General features: G+C 29.6%; 1 protein-coding gene across 1 annotated transcript in view; it reads left to right on the forward strand.

Annotated features, from left to right (window-relative positions):
- LOC123294076 (adhesion G protein-coupled receptor E3-like) overlaps positions 1–25348 on the forward strand; it is a 202633-nt gene extending 177285 nt beyond the window's left edge. The window contains exons 6-7 of the mRNA XM_044875152.1: positions 24372–24512; positions 25097–25348. Coding sequence (XP_044731087.1) covers positions 24372–24512; positions 25097–25267 — 312 coding nt within the window. The 3' untranslated portion in view covers positions 25268–25348. The remainder of the gene's footprint in view (positions 1–24371; positions 24513–25096) is intronic.
- The last annotated feature ends 1882 nt before the right edge of the window (positions 25349–27230 follow it).

Below are 27230 nucleotides of genomic sequence, written 5' to 3' on the forward strand. Positions count from 1 at the left end.
AGGCTTAAAGTTTACTTACAAACAAATCTTATTATATTAGACTAAATAAATACTCAAAACAAAACAAACGAACAAAAAATTATTCGGTGGATCAATAATATCAATATAATTTTAAAGGTGGTAAAGACTGGCCCAAATTGACTTTCCTAACTTAGCATAAGTTTTCCTATGCCTGGATAAATTAGAAAGGGGTGATATATACCGTAAAGTGATACAAATACACAGTACTTTATTAAAATGTTAAAACAACAAAACGTAGAAATCAATCAAAATTTAATTTACAAACAATATAAAATCATTATCATCATCGGCAGCATTATCATCATATTGAATTGAAACAACAAATATCAATTACAAAACTTTTGATTGGTTTCATAATAAAATATTACTTTTCATTATTACTCAAATTTTCCCTGAAAATATAGACTATATGCACTTTAACGAAGCTCAATAAGGTGGGAGAGATGGGAGTACAATTACGGGGATTGGAGATGATCAGGGGGCAATTATAATGGGGGTCTATATGGTTTATTCTTTCTCTCTCAGCAATTTGGAGTTTTTCAGAATGTATCTAAAAGCACTCTCCATTAAATTAACTTTTTTCTTAGAGCCTTCTACACACTGAATCGATTTTTAGAATCAGAGCCTTTTTTAGTTATTTTAGGTACGGAACCCTAACCTTGATACTCTCCATTAAATAACATTTCAAAGGAAACAAAAAAAATTAAAATCGGTTCATCCGTTTAGGCGCTACGATGTCACAGATAGATGGACAGACACACACACATAGCGGTCAAATTAAACACACTTGTTTTTTGGTAGAGTGTTACAAAAAGCATTTAATTAAAGGAAAATTGGACCTTAGTGTTGGCGATCTGCAGCCCACTGGTTTTTTCATTTTATGTTGATATATCTTACATACAATAATATAGATATAGACAAATACATTATAATCTTATCTTTTAATTTGAGTGTTTCTCTTGTTTCATCGTTATTTCTTTATTCTTACTAAAAATGATATATCTATAACTAAAGTTACGAAAACACAAATGAAAACAAACAATGGTCTGAACTGTTGAAACACCCCATTTAAGGTAGTGTTGAATGTCAGTGCTACTTTTATTTTTATAAATAAGTTAACAAAACAAAAACGTTCATGTAGAAGATGCTTTAAACGAATTTTTAAACAAAAACTAACCGTAATACTTTTATAATTTTTGAGATAATGGAGACCTAAGATTTGATTTAATTTTTACCCACACGGTCAACTAAAGATACTAACGAAAAATGTTTCAAACAAGAGTTGTTTATTTTAAGGTAATCTTCTGTGATTGAATTTTTGTTTAATCTGTACGGATTGAAAGAAAAATTATAAGTTTAATTATACATTTTTTTTAATTTTATTTCTTATGGATAAAAATAGAAAATTTCTATTATAATGTTTTAATACATGGCTATAAAAACACAAAAATGTGAAAGGTTCTAGGAACTACACCTTTCTCAACTTAGTTGTATCAAGTACGTACAGAAACATGTATTACCTACAACTTCAAAAATTTTCTTTCTGGAACTTTAATATGAAACTGTCTAAAATGTATAAAGTGAATGATAGAAAATTATGTTATAAATAGCCAGGCACAATGAAAGAAATTAACAAGTTTAAATTATTTTTCCTGTATTTTGAATGCCATTAATATCCAAAAAGATCTTACCATTTATATCTAAACGAAAACACAACCTGTATGCTCATTTTACTCTTTTCCTGTAAAAATAACAAAAAAAATTTGGAAAACGATTGACCCTGCAGGTCATCCCTGTAACTTCCCGCTAAGTATTGACTCATAGTTAGTAGTAGTTTTTACACGTTGAGAGCTGATTAGTTTTTGAAATCGATCGGTAGTTCTCTGAGCTCAAAAATGAAGTTGTTCGATGCTTTTGAGCTTCTAGCTCAAAAATTTCATAGGAGCTTGATAAAACACTATTTTTTAAATTTTCAAATCGCGATAACTTTAGAATGAATAAACCGATTTTCACGCGGTTGGTGACATTCGACGCAGTTTTTGAAGCTTCATGAAGAATCTTGAAGTTTCAATTGATAGAACAAAAAATTTTGAGGTTATTCCGAAAAAACGCTTTTTTGGGTTTTCTTTCGTCAACGATAACTCACGAACAAATCAACCAATTTTGACCGGACTGGTGGTGATCGACGTGGTTTTTTGATGTTGAGAGCTGATTAGTATTTGGAATTCACCGATACAGCCGTTTAAATGTTATTAAAAAAAACCACTTTAAAAAAAATTTTTTTTTGCAGTTTTTTTGAGATTTCTCGAAATCTATCGGTCCAAATAGGCCTCAAAATCTAAGTTTGGTCAAGCCGTTTCGAATGGCACCAACTGCGATCAAATCGGACAAGCCGTTCAAAAGTTATGAGAAGTTTACATATATCCACACACACACACACACACACACACACACACACACACACACACACACACACACACACACACACACACACACACACACACACACACACACACTCATACATACATACAGTCATACAGACACCCTCGCGGAAGTAGTCAGAGAAGCTTCCTGACACCTTAAAACGTCGAGATCTGATGAAAACTCGATTTTGGCAAAACGGGGTGAAAACAATAACTTCCCTATTTTCTTAGCGGGAAGTTAAAAATGAACAAACCAAATTCCCTTTGAGTATACTTCATCATTTAATAGGTACCCAATAGTATGCAAATGTAGAATATCTCGTAATACATTAAAAACGTACTGTTAAAAAACTAATTTAAACATTTTCACATGTACACATAAACGTTTTATTCATTTCTATAAAATTATTTAAAACTCGTTGAACCATCAACGGTTCAATCACGTCTTTTAAATTTAACATTGATTAAAACTTAGCTTGGTATATCAATATTTGCCTACAAATGAAATTAGTTTGATCTAAGCCAAAATTGAGACAAATCTCAGGTAATAAAAAATATTTCAAACAATCTTAATTAAGATCATGTTTTAACTTAAAAAAATGGTAGTTTTTAATTTCCCCATTTCTTCCACTTTTTTCAACGTGTAACTATATCATTCGCATTCACAAAAATCGATCGCTGGATTGCTATTAGACATCTAAATGCAATTAAGATAGTACGAGCGCCAATGCTAGTTTATATTTGTGGTTGAAACGACTTGTACCTTATTTTCAATTTTGATGATGAATTTTGTTATAACCTCATGAATGAAGACGAAAAATAAGAATACAATTTTTCGATATCTACCTTGGTTTTCGAAATATCGAAAGCTAAATATAATTAAACAAAATTTTCAATATTTTGAAAATTACTTAGGATATCGAAAAATTGTATTCTTACTTTTGGTCTTATATTGTCAAATTATAACATAATTCACCATCAAAATTGAAAATATATACTTTTTTAAATTTGTATCTCTACTGCCGTGCTCACACATGTTTATTTAGTCGGGCAGAACGGACTTTTTTTTGTTTCCAATAATTTATTAAGGTTTTAACTTTAATTCAAATAGTTTTTTTTCCACCGACTAGTTTTAGAGAAATCTATGAATACATATCATGCATTTACCATTTTCCCATAAGACCAATTTTATATATGCCTATTTATTTAAATAATCAAGCTTAGCCAACTTATTAAAAAAATCAAGCCTTATATCAAAAATTGCCCTGGCGCTCATACATCCCTAACAGCGATTTTAAAGCTTGATCTTGTGTGTAAAATAACAAATTTGTAAATTTTAAAAAGTAACTAAAATGGCTAAAATTTCTAAATTGAAAAAATTTTAATTTAACGTAAAAAATTGAGCATCCAATTAAAAAATACGTTAGATAGAATCACTGGGGAAAATGATACGAGAAATTATTCAAGAAAACTCACCTATAGAATTATTGTTCATACTTCTAATCGAATCGAGAACAAGGCACATACATGATAATTTTCTATAGTTCTCAACAAAATTCATTTGTTTTTAATATTATCAGTTACCATAGCTACAAAATTGTATGATTATTATTATTATTATGATTGTTTATTTATATTCACACAGTTTTTATAACACAACACAAAATGGTGTATATTTTTGTTAAAAGGAAATTAAAAAGGAAATGTTATTATAATTCCGCTCATTTTAAATTGTTTGTTTATTTTTTTTTAATCTCAATAAATAACTTTATTGTGAAAAAAAAAAAAGATTTTTTTTCAACTAGTTTTTGGTAAATATAAAGGTGATTCAAATTAGGTTTCCTAACTTTAATTTAAAATTACACAAAATGTAAAATGATTTAGCAATTTATTCGTTCTAGATACTTTTCTGTGGCTTTTCGCTAGTTTCGGAGGGTTATTTCACCTATAACGGAAATTAGCTTTAAGGTGCTCCAAAATGCATGTTTGTTAATATAGAAGCGACTCTTAAAAAATCCCCACAATAAGAAATCCAAGGGCGTATTCTTCCCTGAACGCACGCTACGACGATACCCAATCTCCATTGCTTACAGTTTCGTCGAACTTTTGAACAATCATGCAAATTGTTTGCTCTCTAAAAAGATTAAATTGGCCATATTCTTCCCGTAACAGTACAATACACAGATCTTACAGAATTGTTATATCTATAGACCAAGTGAACAATTAGCGTTAAGCGTTGTTGAGAATTAGTTGGATTTAGGAAAAAAATTGACCGGAAAAATAGACCGTAAAAGATTTCTGTAATAGTGTCCCATTTTTGAACGCTAAAAAAGGCTAAGACCTTCAGAACCCAACCAACTCTTCTATAGTCGAGAAACTCAATCCATTCAACTCGTAATTACAACAATACTTCGGGTCTATAAAATTTTCGGTCTATTTTTTCCAATTACCGAGTTAGTTAAAGAATTTATATCGTCAATGGTATGTTTCAAACTAAAATTTTACGTTTGAAACAAGCGAAAGTATTCATAGCATTCTAATTTATAAAATTTTAAATATAAAAACTGAATTTGGATCACCCTTTATAAACAATTTAAATATGACCTTGAAAGAGGCATCGGAACATATTTGAAGGTTACAAATTTGTTTCGAATGTATATAGTTATTAATTCTTTAGGGAAAACTTATTATTATTTCTACCTACCTATCATATACAGTGAAAAATTATTTAAAATGAACCAAAGCCAACTATATGCCTTTATATACAATGCCCAATATCTAATGTCTTCTGGTGAACCAATATTTTCTTACTTTACAGGATAAATTGGCTAATGCGGCCGTTTCAATGATTACCTTTTAGTTTTCAGTGGTTATAGAGAACGGGACGAACACTTTATCAAATTACACAGCTGTTCTGTATTATAAATTCTTGTTATAAATTCTTGTTTTTAACCCCGAACTTAAGAAGGAAGGATGTTATAATTTCAACGTGACTTTCCTTCTGTGTATTTGTGTGTCTGTCTGTGGCAGCGTAGCCCCTAAACGGAATAACCAATTTCGACTATTTCAATGTTCTTGGATCGACAGTGTTGATTTTCTCAAACAACCGAGTTGATTTTCTTAATAAAAAAAACTTTTAGCAAAAAGAAAACCGACTTCAAAAGAAAAACTGTTCCAAAACAAATTAATATGCACTAAAAAGTACAAAAATGACGATAATATAATGTAGTTAAAATTATTGTTATTTTTGGAGTCGGTGTCAGCCAAGGAAACAACTCTGGCAGAACAGTTTGCTACATTAGCTTGGCTGACACCGACTCCAAAAATAACAATAATTTTAACTACATTATATTATCGTCATTTTTGTACTTTTTAGTGCATATTAATTAATTTGTTTTGGAACAGTTTTTCTTTTGAAGTCGGTTTTCTTTTTGTTAAAAGTTTTTTTTATTTTGTGATTTTTAGTGAATCTGAAGTACACTAACTAATTTGTCACTAAAAAAAGAAACATCGAAATCGGTTGGTTTGATATTGAGTTATTCGTCCTCTTGTCGTGCATACTTAATGCAAATTTAAGACTTTTATGATTTTCTCATGAATTTCGCTAACAGAACTGAAACAAAATGAAATGGGACCACACGGGAAGCACCAGCTTTCAAACAGATAAAGAATTATCAAAATCGATTCACCCAGTCGAAAGATATAAGGTAACAAATATAAAAAAAAAATACAGTCGAATTGATAACCTCCTCCGTTTTTGTTTGAAGTCGGTTAAAAAATAAGTACGCTGCCATGATCTAATCGATTACACTCGATTTTGTGTGGGAGATTTCTTTAATTTTTTAATTTCCATATTATTGGACTTTTGTGTTAAAACATTACACAGTAGTAAAAATAATCTTTAAAAACTGCTTTTACTAATTTAGATTAATTATATAAAATACTTACATTTCAAATGTACTTTAAAAGTATATTTCTAATGTACTTTTTTGGCCACCTAAGAACTTTTAATAGAGTAATAAATACTATCTTTTACAAAAAGTAGAGGTATAATCGTTTGGTCAAAAGTTCAAGTTAAATTCTTGACATTCTCTGTATATATAATAATGTGTTTTATTTCATTGGTAAAGTAATTATCGTTGTGTAAATAACTATTTTATTACACATTATTGTTGCATTTGAAATAGAGCTTTTACCACGTAATTTAAAACCACACCTTTTAATAAGTTTAACTGTAAATTCAGGATTATATAAACTTAGTAGAATTATCTGTATACTTTACATGTTGAACAATTGTTTAAAATGGACTAAACTGAGAATGTCGGTTTAGATTTTAATGGATAGCGACTGTTGAAATCACTATGTGAACTACATTTTGATCACGCTCGATTTAAAATAACATAAATAACTTTTATTTTTCAAATGGTATATATGGTTGACACTATTACTACCTTCATATAATTATGAATTTTTCAGGTTTTTTCAACCTATCTATATTTTTTTCAAGGCCTTCAGAAATTGTGAGCATTATTCTCATCACGGGCGTAAAGGTTGTAAGCAAAAAAAATATGAACTTATTTTCGAGCCTGTTCGTATACTTTCGATAGTTTAATAGAAATTGTACTCAGTAAACTAAAAAAAAACTTGTGATAAAAATTTCAATCGATTCCTACCTTAATCGATTTTTAATATCTAGTCAATGATAAGTACCCCATACTCGGTAGGTTTTTTGATTTTATTTTTGAAGATAAGTCAGTGTCATTCTCACAATTATGAATCTACTCGACACATCTAGGAAGTTCGTTTAGGTTACGAACCGTGCCACAGAAATATACATACATACGTGTGGACATACACTCGAAAAACATAGCCCTCCTTCTGGCGCAGTCGAATAAAAAATCAAACGAATGAGTTGAAGGCATAAACCTTGATGATATTGCTTTAAATTTTACAAAATTTATGAACCGAATTTTTCTATTTCACTTTAAAGTGCTTACATGCTACATGTATATTTTATTAGAATCTATTTTAAACTAGTTTAAACATTAGCTTGTTGTTTTTTTTTTTCTATTATAAATCGATGAACGTCTTACAGAACAATAGTTATATTATAATTTGTGTTCTAGTTTCTTTCTAGATTCATATATTGAGTACGCCCACAATTGTACTCAGACCATATTTGTCTTATAGTACCACAAGTGCGTTCCACTTTCCACTTTCCATCTAAAATCGACCTTTCTTAAAATACTCTTATTCAAGGGCAACTTACAGTTCGAAAACGGAAATCCCGGATGCCCACTGATGCGTGTGTATCAGTCTTGTGCCATTACTGGCAAATTCATCGGTATCACAATTCCTTGTAATATTCTTATATCACGGTACCGCTGCCAGGTTTACAGTCACTTGTTCCGCAGCTCAATTAATGACGTTCGACAGTCCTGTGTTTCCACCCTGTACATAGATTGTGAAAAATAAAGAAAATCCTTAGAATTAACTCTAATCTAGGCAATTTTCTAATATTGTATAAGTTATATACCCAATAGATTAGTTTATTTATATGTTTCATCATTCAACTATATATGTTTCACATTTTCATATTTTTTATATAAGAGGTAAGATTTATTGAAAAATAGAAACTCCTGGTAAATCTATAAATCCTTCGTTAACTAAACATAAGAAAAAAACTATGTTAGCAAAGATTGCCGGGTGACAGAAGGATTCCTTTAATGCAAGAAATGATCATTTTTTTAAATAAGTTATCGAAGTAAAAATCAATGAATATTATCATATCTCGGTGTATTTTTCAAGTTAAATGTTGTTGGTGTAGAAAAAAAAATTATTGAATTTCTAAGAATTTAAAAATGAATTTTCATTAAATAAATTAAATCAACTTTATGAATTTCTTCGAATTGTATTTCAATTAAGTACTACCACAATTATAAACTATAAAGATTGATGAAAAAGGCGCAGTATAACTATAAGTCACTTGAATAACTATTTCCGTAGAATTCTTTTATTTCCTTAATAATCGAAAATTCACTTACATGGAATATGTCTTTGGTAGATCTCGTGGATAGCGTGTATACGAGTTTTCAGAAGATAATAAAAGGAAAAACTTTACTCCAAAATCTATAGAGATCTATATCCCGCAAAATCCATTGAACAAATTCAATTTTCATATTAGATACGATATAATTCGAAATTATTATTTTTTTATCTATTCGTTACGTTTCAACTAATAAATTCGCCGATAAATTTTAGAAAAAATCAGATACTCTTTTTTTCTAGATTGTTACCATAATTAATTTAATATATACGAATGATTGAATTTAAAGTACCCTATATGATGTAATTCAGTACAGATTTAAGGTAGTTCACTCGTTAAAGTCAAGTACATCAAAACACGCTCCTATAATTGTGGACTATTTGTGACAACAGTGTACAATACTAAAACATTGTAAACAGATTTAATACGGAGCAAGGTATCCGTAAATTATATTTTAGTACTAAGGCAATTTTAATCAGTTAGTTAGAATTAAATTTTTGTATACTTGCACCTATTACTATAACACCGTTTAGATTGTTCCGGGTACGGAACTTGAAACTTGCACTTGAACATAGCTAAGAACACTCTCCATTAAATTACCTTTCAAACGAAACAAAAAAAAAACCAAAATTGGTTCATCCGTTTAGGCTCTACGATGTCACAGGCAGGCAGACAAAAACACACCCATAGCCAAACTTAGCACCATAGGTCAAACTTACAGCACTTCTTTTTTTAGTTCTTAGGGGTTAACAATGGTTTAGAAAAATTAAGAAATTTATTTTGAATTTATTGAAAAGACAAACAAAAACTTATTAATAGGCAGTTGTGTATGTATGTGTATTAAGTATATGTACACACACAGTGTCTAAGTATTATATACGTTATATACATTTTCCCCTAGAAAATAGTTCTTTATTATTCTATTCGAGATACACACTTTTAACATTATAATATTTTAATTCCATACAGATTCCATACATTCCACTGTATATATTAAGTATATGCATATATTAAATATGGGTAATAATTAAAATTTATTTCAATTTTCATTTATTTAAGTATGCACGTACAAACAATATGTACTCGTACTTATAATTATTAGTATATATAAATGAGTATGTTATATACTTTACGGTTAATACATAATAATTGTATATAGTAATGGGTAATTATTAATTCAAGTACCAGGTTTTAATAACATACCATTGTAAATAGTTTAGCGGTACAAAGTGATCCAAGTTAGATCAACAGAACTTCGTTAAATGATTGTTGGATTAGACGGAGAAAGTCAAAAAGCATCTTACCCTCGGAAACGCATCCTATTTAGGATTATTCCTATTACTCAAGATGTGGAGTCAATTGGATGAACGTTTGAAGCATCGACTTTACAAGTCATGTATCCGAACCGTATTTCCATACGCTACCTCAACATTGCATAACATTATTGTAATTGCAATAAAATCAGTGGCGCTAGAGATTTTTTTTTCCGAAACGAGGCGATGGCACACCCATATGTCTACCGCTAGCTTACGTTATTTACCACCATAGACTTATCTAATACAACTAACAACTAACCTGTATCTAGAAAGGAACATGTTCACGGCTTTAAGTGTATTGGATAATTGATATTATTGAAACCTTATCTACCATGAAGTCCTTCTTTCTGAACTTGGATCACGCTGTATAGTTTGATTTGCACAATATTAACTAGTATTCGCTCCGTGCGTGAGTTTCGTTTCCATGGTAACGATACACTACTTTAATTATAGAATTGTATGGATGCATATATAATTGTATGGATTGCATTTAAGATTTACATTGAAAATTTAATATTTTTGTCTCACAAATTTAAATAAATAATTATGATAATTTATATTTGAAAAATAATATTTGTGCAATTTGATTTCTTATTTTCACAATTTTTAATGCATGAAGTTTAATTCATTAGTGTTTTTCAATAATTTAAATTTGACATTTCTGTAACATTAACATGTAAAGAACTGCAAATTAGTCATAACAGCCCCCTTTAACGGTAAAATTTTCACTGGAAGCGCTGGCAGCGATTTTATTGTCCCTACCATGACTACGCACACAACGAATACATGTATGAAATGTATGTTATTGGTCCGTATATTATAATGCCCAATAGGTTCAAACCATTATATGTAAAACATATCATCATTCAATATGCACCATTATATGATTAAAAAATGTTTCAAATCTAAATCAAATGAATGTACTATTCATTATATGTATTTGCATATTAGTACAGTCATTTCAAACAGATTTCTCCACTTTTTTGCACCTTTGTAGAGATGTAGATTTTGATAAGTAGACACGAGTAAAAACTTTACACTTCTAGCGTGGTTTTGTATATAAAACCTTTTTTGCCTTTTTGACCAGAAAAATTTTTATTACAAATACCTACAAAAATATTTGAAAGATAAAACTAGTTGAGTTGCCGATTAAAAGAAAGTGAAAACAATTGACAAAGTTAATTGCTGAAATACCCTGTACAGGAAGTATTGAATGTGCATAATGCAGTGCTTTCATTATTTTTAATAAATTAGAAAAGTTTAAAAAATCTATTTTTATAGTATAGAGAATATTTCACAAGACCATTAGTTGAAGCTACCTGCAATCTTTTTTCAGTTTTCTATCTTTTACAACTTTGGGCGAAAATGTACACTAAATGTTGTCCTAATTTGCGCCCTCAACAAGGATGTTTTCAAAAAAATGCTTCAAAAAAAAAAGTAGTTAATTTTTTTATAAGGAAAATTTTTTCATTTAAACCTTTTTTTATATCTCTAACGGCTAACAAGATAGGCCCTACGGATCGAAGATCCAATATTTACTCATTTACGAATTCAAACTCACTTTTTACGGGCTGAGCACGCTATTAAAATTTCAGCTTGATATCTCGTTTTTAATTTTGTCGTTTTTGATATGTGACTATATTTTTGATATCTGTCTTTGAGAAAATAAAAAAGTTGAAAAAAAATGTATATCATATTTTGGGTCATCCAAAAACTGTTTTAATTCAACCACAAGTATGGTTCTGAAGAATTAATAATTAGTGAAAACCTTTTCTTGGGTTATCTAACTGCATAGAACCTACCTTTACCTACACAAAACCACATCATATTAACTTAACATACCAACAAACAGGTTTCTAATGTGGTTAATTAGTAGAATAATTTTCTCTATTCTCGACCACAAGTATGTTCTACATGGTTGTTAGTAACCAATTTTTTTATGATTATTAATTAATGGTACCATTACCATATTTCATTATTTTCCAGATAATTCCATCAGCATGGTAGTTAATTTATTATTCCATTATCTTCGAAAAAACAGATATCCGTCAAAGTGAAGTTTGTGTGTGTGATTCAAAAGTCTCCGAGCCGTGTGAAAGAAAAAATATCATTTACAAAAATGTTTGTAGATGTAAAAATTGGACTTCTAATTAAAATGAAGCTGCTCACAAAAAATAAGATAGTTATCAATGACTTGAAAATACTTGTGTTTTTTACCAGGGCGTAACTGGAAAAAAATGATAATTGACTTCGGTTTCGACCGAAACTAAGACAAAAGTTGAAATTTCAGTCTCACTTTTGACTGATCTCAGAGACCATAGATCATAGGACCTTAGAGACATAGAGTTATAAGGTCGATCTTCACTCATCTGATAAGACATATTTTTATGAAATTTTAATGATTTTTAAACACTTCTATCATAGTTTTTCTATCGAAAAGCGTTCATAGTTATTTTTAATTAAATTAATTTTAATCAATTTTTTCTATATTTACGGTGTTTTTTTAGCAATTATAACCATTATGTTTGTAATTAAATTATCTTTCTTCTGATACCAATTTCGAATGGTTAACGAATCCATAACAATACCATAAAATTAGAAAGGAAAAATGATAGGAAGAATACAATATGTGGCTATGACTTTTTTCTCAGGAACTATCCCAAAATTTACCTTTTTGGACTAATATAATATAGTATGATACGAAAACTGCACCCGTTATTTCTAGATGTAAATAATAATTGTTTATCTTTAGATTTACGAAGTTAAATAAATTCGTAATAGAGTTTCATTTTAATGATAAAACTAAATGGAAATATAAAATATTATATTTCTTAAAAATAATATCAATATCATATGATATTTTAATTAAAAATCTTCTCAATTAATAAATTCAATATTTATTTTATACAATTATTAATACCATATATTGCACAGGTACAAAATACTAACAAAACCTTTAAAGGCTATTACAGTAGAACTTCGATAAAAAAAATAAATTAATACAATTTTATGTTCCTTTCCCATCAAGTCGAAAACGTCTTTTACTTAAAATTCAAAGCCTCTTTAACTCAAACGAATATTGGGCCACAGTTACTTGAAGTAATGTTTTGTCGACTTCAATAACTTTTAAAGCATCTACATTTTTATTAATAATTGAACCTAATTCTTTTGTATATGTTACAGGAAAAGTTGATTCTCTTATAAGGGTTGACTCTTCCTAGGTAAAGCCAACTGTTACTGGTCGTTTCAGTAAAAGTTGATTAAAACCGAAAAGATTTGAAATTTCATCAACATGTACTAGTCAGAGTTGACTATAGCTAGGTAAAGTATACTCTTACATATACTCTTACTAAACGTTGTAAAAAGTCTCTAGAAAACTAATAGAAATATAAACGATCACTATCGCAACAAGGCAAATATTTGTGACATTTTGAGTTGCAAAGTATATCTTGATAACACAAATTATTTAAGATTTCCTTAGTTTTTAACTAATCGAGGTTCTACTGTATGCAGAATTTTCAAAAAATAAATATTATTTTATTTACTCATATATATATGTACTATTTAATTTTCAATATGAAAAGCTTGAAAAATAAATAGAGCATCTGAATAAATATTACTGAAAATGGTAGAGAAAATTCTAATAACTATACAAGGTGGTCAAAGTTAAAGCAAGTAAAGAAAATAATCTTGCCAAGCAAAGCGGGACTTGCTCAAAATGGTAGATAATGTTACAATAGTAAAATAATATCTAAATATGAAGCCGGAAAAGCGTCTATTTCTAGATATATTGTGTTGAAATTTCTGAAAAAATAGGATATTTTGTGAATATTGTATTGAAATGCTGTTTAGAAAAATTGAAAATTTGACAAGATCAGTTCGGGATTCTTCATGTGAAAACCAGTGATCCAGATAAAGGATTGATATCACCCCGTATCGAAAGAAACATCTTTAGTTGCATTGCATTTGTAGCAAATAACGTTATGCAATGCCACATGCTTGAATCATTGTGTTCTAAATTTTCACTTTTTCTAAGCAGCTGTTCACATAAATGTAATTTTTCTAAAATTTCCATAACTTGTATCTAGAAAAAGGCGCTTTCTGACTTTGAGAAATTGTCCATATTTGTACAGTTGATATAGCCCCTTCTCTTTGAACTTGGACCACCCTGTATATAGAGGTATATTGGTTGACAAAATAAATAAACTATGAATGAATTCTAATTATTCTTCTAAAAAAAAATTCTGAAAATTTGTAATCAAATGTTTACTTTAATCAAATAAAAAAATGTTTACTTTAATTTATTAGAAAAACAACAATTTTAGGAAAACGTTATATTTATACTCAAAATAAATTTACCAATTTCCGCCTCGATTCTATATTCAGGAAGGATTTTCTACGAACAAAATTTAAGCCACTTTCATTGAAGCTATCGGGCTAAATGCACGAACTATGTAGTTTCTTAACATTTTGTTGAAAATTCCACTCAATATTTATAGAATTTGTCTGAAAATATAAACATATAATTTAAATATAAACTTATAATTTATTCATACAAACAAATCTCACTTAAGTATCATCAACATTTTATTAAAATATATATAGTCGCATCAATAAACATTTTTACGCGGAAATCCTCATGTACAGCTTCGATTTTGATGATTTTTTTTTAAATGTTTCTTTTTTTATATTTCAAAATCACAAACCTGGCAGAGGGGGAAATAATTTGAGGGCCGAAAATACAAAGTCTCGACTGATATATCAACGCCCTCCTATAAATCACGAATGAATGAAGTTTGAAATTTCGAGAGATTTATTTTATACGGTAGATTTAGACAGGATTTTTCGATATTCATTTCGTAAAGGGGTGAAATAAAGGATGAAGTAAGGTAATTGAATGCTATAACGTAGATGACTGTTAGTAATTTATTATATTGTTTAAACAATATTTTTAATACAACAATATTTATCTAAATAAAAAAATCAATTAGTAATTGTAAGTTGCGCAAATATTGTTTAAACTAGCAGTTATCCACGTTATAGTGTTCAAGTCCCTTACCTTCAAATAATTCCTCTTTTGTTTACTATTTAATAGATTTTAACTTTTGTTGCGTTGAGTTGCGTTGAGTTGCATTGAGTCACTTTTTTTTTTAAATTAAATACAGCCCATGTTTCTTGCTAATAATGTAGCAATTTCTATAGGTCAAAGCATGTTTAAAATTGATTAAGTAGTGAATGACGGTTTGTAAATATTTTGATTCACTATTTCACCCTTTTAGGGGATGAATTTCGAAAAAATCTTTCCTAAATGTCACTTGCAGTATAAAAGCAATATCTTCTCAATATTTCACACTTCTATCATTAGAGATTTAGGCTGGGCGTTGATATATCAGCCATTGCTTTTTCCCCCTCAGATTATTTCTCCCATCTGTAAAAGTTCCTGATTTTAAACAGTATGGAAAGAGAAATATTTGAAAAAAAATCATCAAAATCGGAGCTATTCTTGAGGATTTTCTAAGATTGCTTTTTTAATGTATTCATTGATGCGACTATACGCAGGTATCTAGTAGTATCTATCTATATTTGTATGACCGTACCGTTTACGTAGACAGTGTGGAATGTTATTATTGAATCAGGCAATGTTGACATTCAGTGTGGAAATTTAAATTAAACCAAATATTAATTTCACTTAAAAAAAAATTATTTTAATTAAATTAAATTAAATTAAATTGTTGAAGATTTTACCTACTGGCATTTTAAATTTTACGTAGAAAAACTGTCGTTTCAAAATTTGAAGAAAATACGCTAGCAACCAATGGTTAGGTTATATTGGTTGTCCACGAAGGACACACTTAGACTACAGAGCCCAGTGTTACCATATATGTATTTTACCACCTTTTCCGCTGATAATTTCATTTATCAGCTCTTCAATTATTTTCTGCTGAATGCACCTCCTTCATGCCTATACCATGCACTACAACAGCCCATCATATTTATTAATAAAATTAATTTTTGTTGTGACGACGGGAATCGAACTAGCTACCCTAAGAATACCGCGAACGAAATAATAACCAATACTTATAACTAATAATTTTGAATTGATGACATTTTTCTAGCTTTTGGTAGATCATGGAGGCCATATCAAATCAAAATCATTCTCTAACTTTACCAAGTTTTTTTTATTTCTATTTGTAAAGGAATTCCGTATTCTTCTTATCTTCTTGGTGCCATGAACCTCAAAATGTAAAATAAATTTTGTAAATTAATGAGCTAAATCCAGCTTATACTAAACGTTATTTGTTACTGTTAATTATATTTGTTTTTCTATAAAATAATACGGTGTTTATTTGGATTAACCCTTTTGCTTTACATAATATAATATGTGAGTTTCTCTAAAACAATTAGGTCCATAAATCCGTTCATAGATTACAATTTTAATTAGTACCTTATTAATAGGAATATGATATGAATAATGATCTTTCTTCGCCTGCTAGTATGAATAATCCGAACATAAATGGAAACCATCTAACACAAAATAATTAGTTGGAAGAAATTCATTTTCTGGGAAACAAAACGAAATATATGTATAAGAATAACAAAAGTTTTTTTCCATAAATTTCTAGTGAAAATAAATGATTCTCAATAATCTCTGATAAAAACTATTTGATAGGATAAATTGAAAATTTAGTCATATAATCGTAACTCGTAATAAAAGAGTTGATCCGATAATTACGTCATCATGACAATTACAAGTTTTAAAGAATTGTAACAGCATATCAAGTTAGCTATATTCTTGCCAATAATTATTACAAGAAAATAAAAGATGATCGAAATTGAGTTTTTATCTTTTAGACTGTCAACTCGTAACAAAAAAACATAATCAATGGGCCTTTGTCCTAAATTTTTTTTATTGCCTCAAAGGACGTTCGTTACCGAGCCAAAACATCGGGTGAAATCATTTTTTGGATCACATCAATAACTACGAAAATATGAAGGGCTTAAATTTATAAATAGAAAGAACGGAAAATAACACTTCGTGACGTCATAATCTACCATTGCCATAGAGATTACATATCAAAAGTTGTTTTGTAAGTGTTGGGGCGATGGTCGCTGGTTTAAGAAAAACTAAAATATTTCCCAACACTTAGCGAATTTTAAGAACGTTTGAGAGCTGTTGGACTGTATGAAAAAAAATATATGTACTCACCAGTTTTTTCTCCAGGTTGACACTAGTCAGATAATGAAGTTGTTATTTAAAGGTTTGATCGGATAAAACTCAGGAAAAAGGGAATTTGGGATGATTTATCAAACCTTTACGTTGAATTTGTTCACGCCTTTTTTTGCTGTTGGTTATTGACTTTTAATTGATGAAAATTGCAATGTGCGTTAAATCCCTCAATGGCGGGAAAAATATGTAAAATGTTTAATGCACTGCACTAAAAACACATGGTTCACTGAGAACTATTCGAATTTAAATCCAAAATTAAACTTGATTATCAAGATAAATATCGATTTCGAAATTAAACTTTAACACATTGTTAACTAGCAAATTTAAATGTAGAAAACCACGCGTTTCTACATTGAAAAATAAAAACTTGAAATTGAAACTTTGAAAAGAAAACAGAATCACTGACTCGACAATGTTTAAATTAAATTTTTAGATTGATTAATTAAATCAACCGAAAGAAATGATCTATTCAGATCGAAAAACGAATTAATTATGATTTTTTTTAAAAATAAAAAATTATGAACACACATCGGTCGATCCATGGCATGGATCGACCGATTCAAACAAGTGGGCAAAACCAACTTATGCAATTCAAGACGCTTATCATTGGCGGGCTCATAGTTTCCGCAACGATGAATATGATTGGTAGATGAAAGTCAGTTAGTGCCAACTCATGGTTAATTAAAATCACTAAAAGAAAAAAAAGTAAAGAAACTAACTTTATGAAGTGTCCCTAACAGTAAGAATAATACAGTACGGAGGGGGTATGGTTTCGTGAATAACACTCTTACGAAACTTCGTGAGTAGCTTCATTTCAGTGTAACCTACAACGTTTATATTTACGAAAACTTTGGAAATTGTGGAGAACGGAAAACATGTCAAAGAAACGACCCATTGAAAACTATAAACAACCATTTGCTTCTTTCTTGAATGCAAGATAACTGAATATTATAAGAGAGAATAATAGTGGCCAATCAAAATTTTGGGCCGTTTGGCCTGACCTCCACTCGCCACATGTCGAGAAAACGAGGGTATAAAAATTTATCAACAACCGACTACTTTTTACAGAAATGTTTAATAGATATTAGTAAAATTGAATGCTAATTCTGGCCTAGATATTTCATGAGCCGTTTTCTCAGATCTACGCCTAACACATGTCAGTTTAACGACTATTTGTTTTATTATGAACACTTGAAGGCCACGAAATGCACTTGAAAGTTGAGCTATTTTATGAACAAAAATGTAGTGGCCTACAAATATATTAAGTCCTTTGACGGAACCTACAAAGAGAAGTACACAATCATAGGCAATAGAAAAAAGTATAAAATAACATTCATAACGACTTAATGCATGGCTTAAAATTAACATTTGTTTGTAAAACACAGAGAAAAACTTTTTCTACCATTTAGCCACCCCTTTCTACCATCTGTATATACTTTGTTTTCCAAATTATTCTTGACATGAATCCAAGAAGTCCGGGTTCGAGTCCTGGTTCGAGTGTATTTTTTTCAATTCTCTTTAATTATTCTAGAGCACTTCAAACCATTCTCAAAACTACGAATTTTGTAAAAAATTAATAATAATTACCTGTGCAAAGCGAATACTGCCCGGTTTATTTGAATAATTCTTGTTGCTCTAAAACACAAAAATTATTTCTGTTCATAATTACCAATTTTTTTAATTATTTCTATTACTTACATAACTCTTCCAGAATTATTGGCAGGAATATAACAAACATTTCATATTAGATACATTAAATGCACGATTCGGTTAGGTTGGGTATATATTTATAGCTTGTTATATTTTGATTTTGACAAGCCAACATATGGGAATTAGAATAATATCTGACATGGTTTTCATGTTACGATCGTACTTTTCTCATAAGACATTAAACTTCACTCGTGTATATAGGTAGATATACTTTTGTTCTTATCTCATGAGACATTTGAAACTTAAAACATAGCTGCTGTGGTGTATAAATACATGTTTAAATAATTTGTTATCGTTTTCTTTGTGTTACGGTTCGACGCCTTTTAAAAAATTACTATTGAAAAGTTTTGTGTTATTTATTTATTTATTTACTAGCCGTTATTCAACCGCTCTGCTTCAATATTCTAACTTCATATAGAATTGCCTGAAAAATAAAATAAATTACAGAACGATTAAAATTCAAAGTATATTTTTCTTTTTTCGACAGAGCATAAACACTTCCTCCACTGAAAACTGTTGCGATACCCTCTGCGATATATTTCCATAATACTTCCTCCAACTTCTGATGTTTTCGGCATAATTTCAGGAACTCTTAACACGGCTGCAGTGGTTACAGACTTCATATCAAATCAACCGTTGGCTCTGATAAAAAAATAAATAAATAAATTTAGAAATTTTATGTTTTAACAATTATATAATTTAGCCTACGAAGATAGTTTTGGCCCCACAAATAAAGTCTACTTTAATTGTAGTTATTATAGTCCCACAGGATTAAATCGGTAAAATCTGAAGAAAACTTGAAAACTTTTTGAACTTGTTCACTCCAATAAAAAAATCGGTAATTAGTACCGGTTCTTATGTCGGACCGATTCTCACGTTTCAAACGAGGTTATACTTTACTATTGTATAATAAATTAAATATTATAGTAATTTCGGTAACCTTTTTCGAATTAAATCTGCACGTGATATTTATGTATTTGATAAAAGTATCGAGTGATTTATAGAGTAAATATTAATTATTAATATTGTATAAATAATACCTATTAGTCCGGGAGGTATACGGTCAAATAATTTAAATTTTGGGAATTTATGTTTGACTTCTGATTGAGATTCCATACCAAAATAACTTTGAAAATTAAACTTTGGTAATTAGAGCTTTTAAATTTGAACCTTGAAAAAAGAGAACCTTGAAGAATTATATTCTCAACGCCACCACAGGTTGAACGCAAGCGCAAAAAACCTACAAGAACGGTACTTGCTCGTCCCCATTAGAGATATGGCCAACCCGCGAATAAAAGGGGGGACGCTATCGCAAGGTGAATATAAGAGCCAAAAAACTCGCCAAACTACAGGATGAGTGTAATCACAGGATAAACGCGATAAGTTCTAATTGTTCAAATTGTCAAAAATTCAAGTTGACAAATTCAATTTGCAAAGATACTCTGGTGAAACACCCTGCTGGGGGCTAATAGATTGAGCCTGGGTGGATATTTCACCTGAATTTTCCGTGCTTCTAACGATATTAATACTATATGCTATATAAATTTTATTCTTTTTTCATGGATTTACTACACTTCAATAATGACGAGTAGTTGTCGTTTTAACGCCTTTCCTTTTTTATTTGCCCTCGAAGTATAAACTCTAGGGTACAAGAAGATCGTAGCTATATATAGATAGATAGTAGATAGATAGAAGTAGTAGCCTATACAAAAAATTTTTTAATACACTAATGAAATGCAAATATACAAACAGTAATAAAATGTTGTTGGGGAAGGTGTGGTACCTTGAAAGAAAATTTACATTGGCATGATTTCTTAAAATATTACCTATAATATATTTTAGCAAGTATCAATATTATGTTATTAGATTCACGGTACATCACTATAAGTATTTGACACCTTTCATCCTTAAATTTACCGTTATGCTTAAAGCTGGAATTTTATATAAAAAGTATCTCAACAATAACCAATGATTTACATTGAGTATCACTACATAGTTTAAAATCCGCTGTCTGTCCTTATGTATGCTTAGATCTTTAAAACTTAGATAGAGTGTTTTAAGGGGAAAGTTAATCTTATATATTTAAACGAGCAATTCTTGTATACTGGGTGTTCCAAACCACCCGTCCAGGCTGATTATTCTGAATAGTTTTTAAAAAAAATTGAAACGAAAAAACACGTATCAAATATTTTTTGAAACTCTATCTAACCATACCAGAAACACCCTCCACCCTCAACCCCTGTTAGGGGTAGGGGGTGTAACTTGAAAAAATCAAATGGAAACCCCTATTTTTTTCTGCAGATTTGGATTCTTCAGAAGAAAAGACAAACATTTTGTCTAAGAAATTTTTCCCGATTTTCGGTAGATAGCGCTACAATCGACAAAAATCGTTCTTTTAGATTTGGCATAAGAATTGCGCCGTTCAATGACAAAAATCAAAACGAAAAAGTAAAAATAAAAATAAAAACACAAACACACAGAACCAAAACAAAAACAAAACAAAAGCAACACAAAAGTTAGAAATTCAACGAAAATAAAAGAGAAGCGAAAATGTCGAATTGCGGTAATTGAGGTAAACCACTGGACAATTGGGAGGATGCTAAAAAAAGCTTTTAGAAAGAATTAGATATGAATCATTTTAGATTTAATTTTTTTTCAGACTTTCCAAAATAAAAAAAAAAAACATTTTTACAAAAATAATTTTTCTAAATCATAATAAAATATGAAAAACAAAAACAGAATAGTCTTTTCTTCAAAAAACAAAAACAAAATTGAAAATAACTATTCTCGACTCAAAAAACTTTTCTCGCCTTCACTTGAACTGCAATTCTAATGCCAAATCTAAAAGAACGATTTTTGTCGATTGTAGCGTGATCTACCGAAAATCGGGAAAAATTTCTTAGACAAAATGTTTGTCTTTTCTTCTGAAGAATCCAAATCTGCAGAAAAAAATAGGGGTTTCCATTTGATTTTTTCAAGTTACACCCCCTACCCCTAACAGGGGTTGAGGGTGGAGGGTGTTTTTGGTATGGTTAGATAGAGTTTCAAAAAATATTTGATACGTGTTTTTTCGTTTCAATTTTTTTTGAAAACTATTCAGAATAATCAGCCTGGACGGGTGGTTTGGAACACCCCGTATATATATATATATATATATATCCACGATCTTGAAAATGGCTCCAACGATTTTCATGAAAATGAGTATGTAGGGGTTTTTTGGGGCGATAAGTCGATCTAGCTAGGTTTCATTTATCAGAAATGTCGTTATATCCGTCTTTTCATGAAAAATTCATCAGACATTTATTGGTGTATAATGTAGTTAATGAAATACAATGCAAACTATAACATAACAAAAAGGAGGCGTTTGAGTAGTCAAAAGTGAAAAATATGACTCTTGCTGACAGCTATTGGCGAATAACCGAGCAAAGCTCGGTCATCCAGATATTATGTATAATACATGCATAATATTAGAGTTTTCTAATGTGATGTCGTAAATAAACACATTTTTGTATAAAAAGGCATTCTGTAATATATTTAGTATCAGCATTGCTCCCGTGCAAAGACGTGGCCGGTCGCTTGTATGATATAATAACCAATAATTTACGTTGAGTATGATTCATAAAACAATAGAAAATGGCCAGCTTGTGAAAGCCCACACAGAAGTATCGATCTTTTTCGTTTTTCACAAAAAAGTTTATACGTAAACAAAATCACATAAAATGATAAAATACCCTGATTTGACAACAAAATGATGTCTAATAAATAGCATTAAATTGTAGACTTGGTTCTACATCATACCCTACATGATATGGTATATAAACATCAAATCAATTCCACGTGGGAACGTATCTGATAGTTTAGTTGGTGTAAACGTTAACCATTGCAAATGTATATTTATTAGATCGATAAAAAAATATCGACAAACAACGATCTTGTCAATAAAGCTATCATACTCTTTTTAGTACGGAATAATATTCCTTGAAAGTTACATAACCTATACGAGCCGGTAAATCGTATCCTATCTACACTCTTTATTAAATCCACTATTCTATTTTCAAACCCCGAATCAAAAAAGAGGTGTTATAAGTTTGACCGCTATGTGTGTTTGTCTGTCTGTGGCATTGTAGAGCCTAAACGGATGACCTGTTTTGATTTTTTTTGTTTCGCCTATAAGGTAATTTAATTGAGAGTATTCTTAGCTATGTTTCAAGGGCTAGTCTAGCATTCCGTACCCGGAACAACTAAAAATAGGCCATGATCCTCAAAATCGGTTCAGTTTCAAGGGTCTAAGGGAAAAGTAATTCCACTAGTTAAAAGAAAGATTTTGATAATTCAAGATAAATAAACAAATTGCCGAAGATGTAACTTTAGAAGGATTTCGAAATTTGTGTGAGTTTCGATTGCAAAACCTCAAACCTCAAACCTCAATATCACACTTATTTTCATACACAAATTATCTGATTGAAGTCTTAACTAAGAAATGTAATAATAATAATAATAATAATTTAATATACAATTTAATTTAACTATTTTATGGAATAACCTTAAAACCTTAAAATGTGTCCCCGATCGTTTTTCCGTGCAGGGTTCATAGAGCTACAAATTTTCCCATATAGTTACTTAAATATGTTAAAAACCAGATGCTAACTTTATAGACATGATTCAATAAACTTTATATAGATGAATAGTATTCAATATTAAGTTTATTTATACTGAAACTATTCAAATAATAATATTATTTTTCAATCAAATAAATACAATATTATTTGTTTGTTTTTCATAAAAATAATTTTATATTGAAAATCATACTAAAAACATTCGATATAAAAATATCACATGGTAACACTTGCTTTGGGATGTTAAATCAAACGTTATCAAATATTTCATATCTTATCATATTATATTTTATTGCACTGGTGCATAAAGTGATATATGACGAATTCCTAGAAAATATTAAGTTAAAAAATTTAAAGATATACCCAACATATAAGTGAAATATACAAAATTTAAAAAACCCCGACAAATTCGATTTATTCCTTGTTAGCCGATTTTTGAAAACTTTGCTATAAAATGTTCTCAATCAAGTTGGTTCGACCGTTTAGGGGCTACGATGCCACTGAGAAACACACGGACGCACGGATAAACACTTTAAACCTATAACACTCCTTCTTTAATCAGTATCAAAGTGATGGTCAAGGACATCAGATGAGATGAAAAGAATACTTAGAGAACTATCATTTTTTTGGGGCAAATTTTTTGAAATATTTTAATTGAAATTGAAATATTTGAGTTGACTTTGTCCTTTTGAATTATTGTTTTAAATTACTTAATTATTTTACCATTTCACTTTTCGAAATGAGTTGAACCAGGTTTATTTGACCATTCATTTCCACAGTCATTATTTATATGTCATGCCTTTTCCAAACTGAGTTTGTTTCATTAATCCCAAAAAAATTTGTTTCATAATCCCAATTTCTTTGCCATATTTATCACCATGAAGTCAACTTAAGTGGTTTTCCAATTAATACAAGCCGTTCTTATGGCCTTAAATCTATTTCTAAATATTTCAAAATGTAAAACTTTTGTATACTCTAATAGAATTCTAATTGTGTTTTATTTGATTTCAGATCACAGTATTATTATCAACAGTAATCGTTTTGGGCGCCTTAACCAAATTTATAAAATCCGATGCTTTATGGATAGCATTTAATGTGGGTCAAGGAATGCAGGGAATTTTTATTGCAATGTTGGTTACATGTAATTGTCAGGTATGAATGTGATTAATTTCTTTATTATTCCCATAATTTAAAGTTGAGTTGGGGTGAACAAAGTAAAGGGTGATCCAAACTTTACTCCAATCCTAGTTTCTTTCCTCGAACTTTTGCACAATAATGCAAATTCGCTCAATAGGACGATTAAATTTACAGAATTGATATTCCTGTTGAATAAATGACAATTTGAGCACTGGGCGTTGTTTATCGTTAGTTAAATTCATTCATATCGTAAGTGGAATATTTCAAACAAAAATTGGACAATTGAAACAAGCGAAAATATTCACAGCGTTCTAATTTACCGAGTCGTAGACATAGGAAACTAAAATTGAAACACCATTTTTTTTATAACTTTCGTGATCATAAGAATCTGCTTTATTTAGTTAGTTAATAGTTAAGAATTATATTCTGTGAAATGGTTATTTGTCCTTGATTTTTTTTTCTACTCAAATTTTAAATCATTTTAAGAAGTCGAATTTCGAAAAAGTTCAAGCACCTACTAAGCTTTTGTAGACTTGTCATAAAATCTATAAAAATTTTATAGAAATCCCTGGAGTAAATTTAATTTTTTTTTATTATAGGTATTAAAAATTTATACAAAAACAATAAAATCACAGCGTCGTAAACGACAAACAGCCAATGGTGGATATTTTTCATCGTCATACGGTAATATCAGTGGACCGGGCACAGAAATATCAAAATCAACTAGTTTACAACTATTAACCTGGGATCCAACACCAGACGCTGTTTAAGACTTTATTTTAAAAAAAATTTTAAGATGTTTTGTATGAGTGTACAGATTGATTTAGATACTAGAAAAGAAATGTATGTTACTGTAAATAGATAGTGTGGTAAAATATCCAAAATATGATTTTTGATCTCTTAGAGCTTGGTTCTTTTCAAATGTTAATGTTGGGAAATGGAACTTTGTATCTACTGCTATAGATACATATAGTCTAAGATCCCAATTAGGATCGACCTTCACCCATCTGTTTACCGGATGAAAGTTATTTTTTATGAAATATAAAATGTTAACAAATATCCCTGCAATGGGTTGCCTAAAAAAATGTGGTCCAGACTACTTTTAGTGAAAATATCAAGAGTAAAATTTTTAGAAATTTTTCACTGACTTTCATATCTAACGAATTTTGATCTACTCGAAAGTAAAAGCCATAAAGAATATGCAGCAGCTATGCTGTCTGCCTCTTTTCGTTCACTATTTTCGCATTTATACAAGTTGTGAATAGTAATTACGTTCATCTGTTAATTCATTTCCTCACATATATAAATAAAGATAATTTTATTGCAAATACGGTGGTATATGATTGTCCACAAAATATCAGTCAAAAAATAAAATTTACAAGCTTTCCAAGTTTTGATATTTTATTAAAAGTTGTCTGGACCATATTTTTTAGGGCAACCCACAACAGGGATATTTGTAAATATTTTACATTTCATAAAAAATAACTTTCATTCGGTAAACAGATGGGTGAAGGTCGACCTTAATTCGGATCTTGTACTAATATTCTAATTTGAGAAATGTGTATTTTTTTTTTATTTCAATGATGTGAAAAATCGTATTCAGTTGTTTATAATAACAAATTAAAACTACTATTTTAATCATTATAGTGGAGTAAATAAAGTAAAATACACACAAATCTAATTTTTATATCGAAAAGTTATTGATCATCGCTTCAAAAATACGTATAGGTTCCTTTATTTACAAAAATAATAAATAAAATATCTTCTTGATTGAATGTATCCTTAAAGTTTTTTCTATTATCTTCACCCATTTTGTAAAGCAAAGCTTTTTCGTAACAAATGAGTTTTTGAATGGTTCTGAAACATTAAGCTTATTCTTAATACATAATTTTTATATGCATCCCATAATTAAACAAAGTTATAAATTTGCAAGTTCAATAGCAATTATTGTCGAAGAGTTTAGGAATAAGTACGTCTTAGGCTCCTTTATTAAGTTTCTTGTTTTATTTCTAAATAGTGACTGCTTATTTGACAATATCGTTTTTAAGCAATCAATAAATCGTTCGTTTTAAGGGAATCAATAGTAGAGTCACCCCAAGCTTTTTTCCGAAACGGTATCTTTTTGTTACCTTTTCCGAAAACACAAAATTGACAAGAAAAAAGTAGATTTTGACTAACAATTTATAAAACCGATATATTTTCTTTATTCATTACAATGGGCAATCCACTCAACGTTTGACTACTCCGAGTTATCTCGAACTATAACGCTTTGTTTTCTCGTGATAAGGTCGATCTTCACCCATCTAATAGCCAGATTAGACACATTTTTGTGATTTTTAAACACTCCTATCGAAAAGTGTTCATTGATATTTACAATTTAAGTAATTTTAATCAATTTTTTCTGTGAACGATTTTTTTTTCAGGCAAGCTCTAACCATTATTTTCGTCATTAAATTAAATTTTTTCTGATATCAATTGGGTAAACAGATCGGTGTAGTTACTTACCTATATTGACTTACCTGTTCATATGGTATGAACACATCTACACCAATCCGTTAACCATATCAAAATTGGTATCAGATTGGTATCGATTTGACCTTATACCGCCGATAAACATTAAAATTTTTTTCGAACTTAATAAATCATCCGATAGCATATATACACATTGTAACAACATATGTTGCCAGGATAGTTATTTTCCAATCCTTATTTATTACAACATGCCCGCAGGAT

Source organism: Chrysoperla carnea, chromosome 1 (assembly GCF_905475395.1).
Source record: "Chrysoperla carnea chromosome 1, inChrCarn1.1, whole genome shotgun sequence".
NCBI classification, from domain to species: domain Eukaryota; kingdom Metazoa; phylum Arthropoda; class Insecta; order Neuroptera; family Chrysopidae; genus Chrysoperla; species Chrysoperla carnea.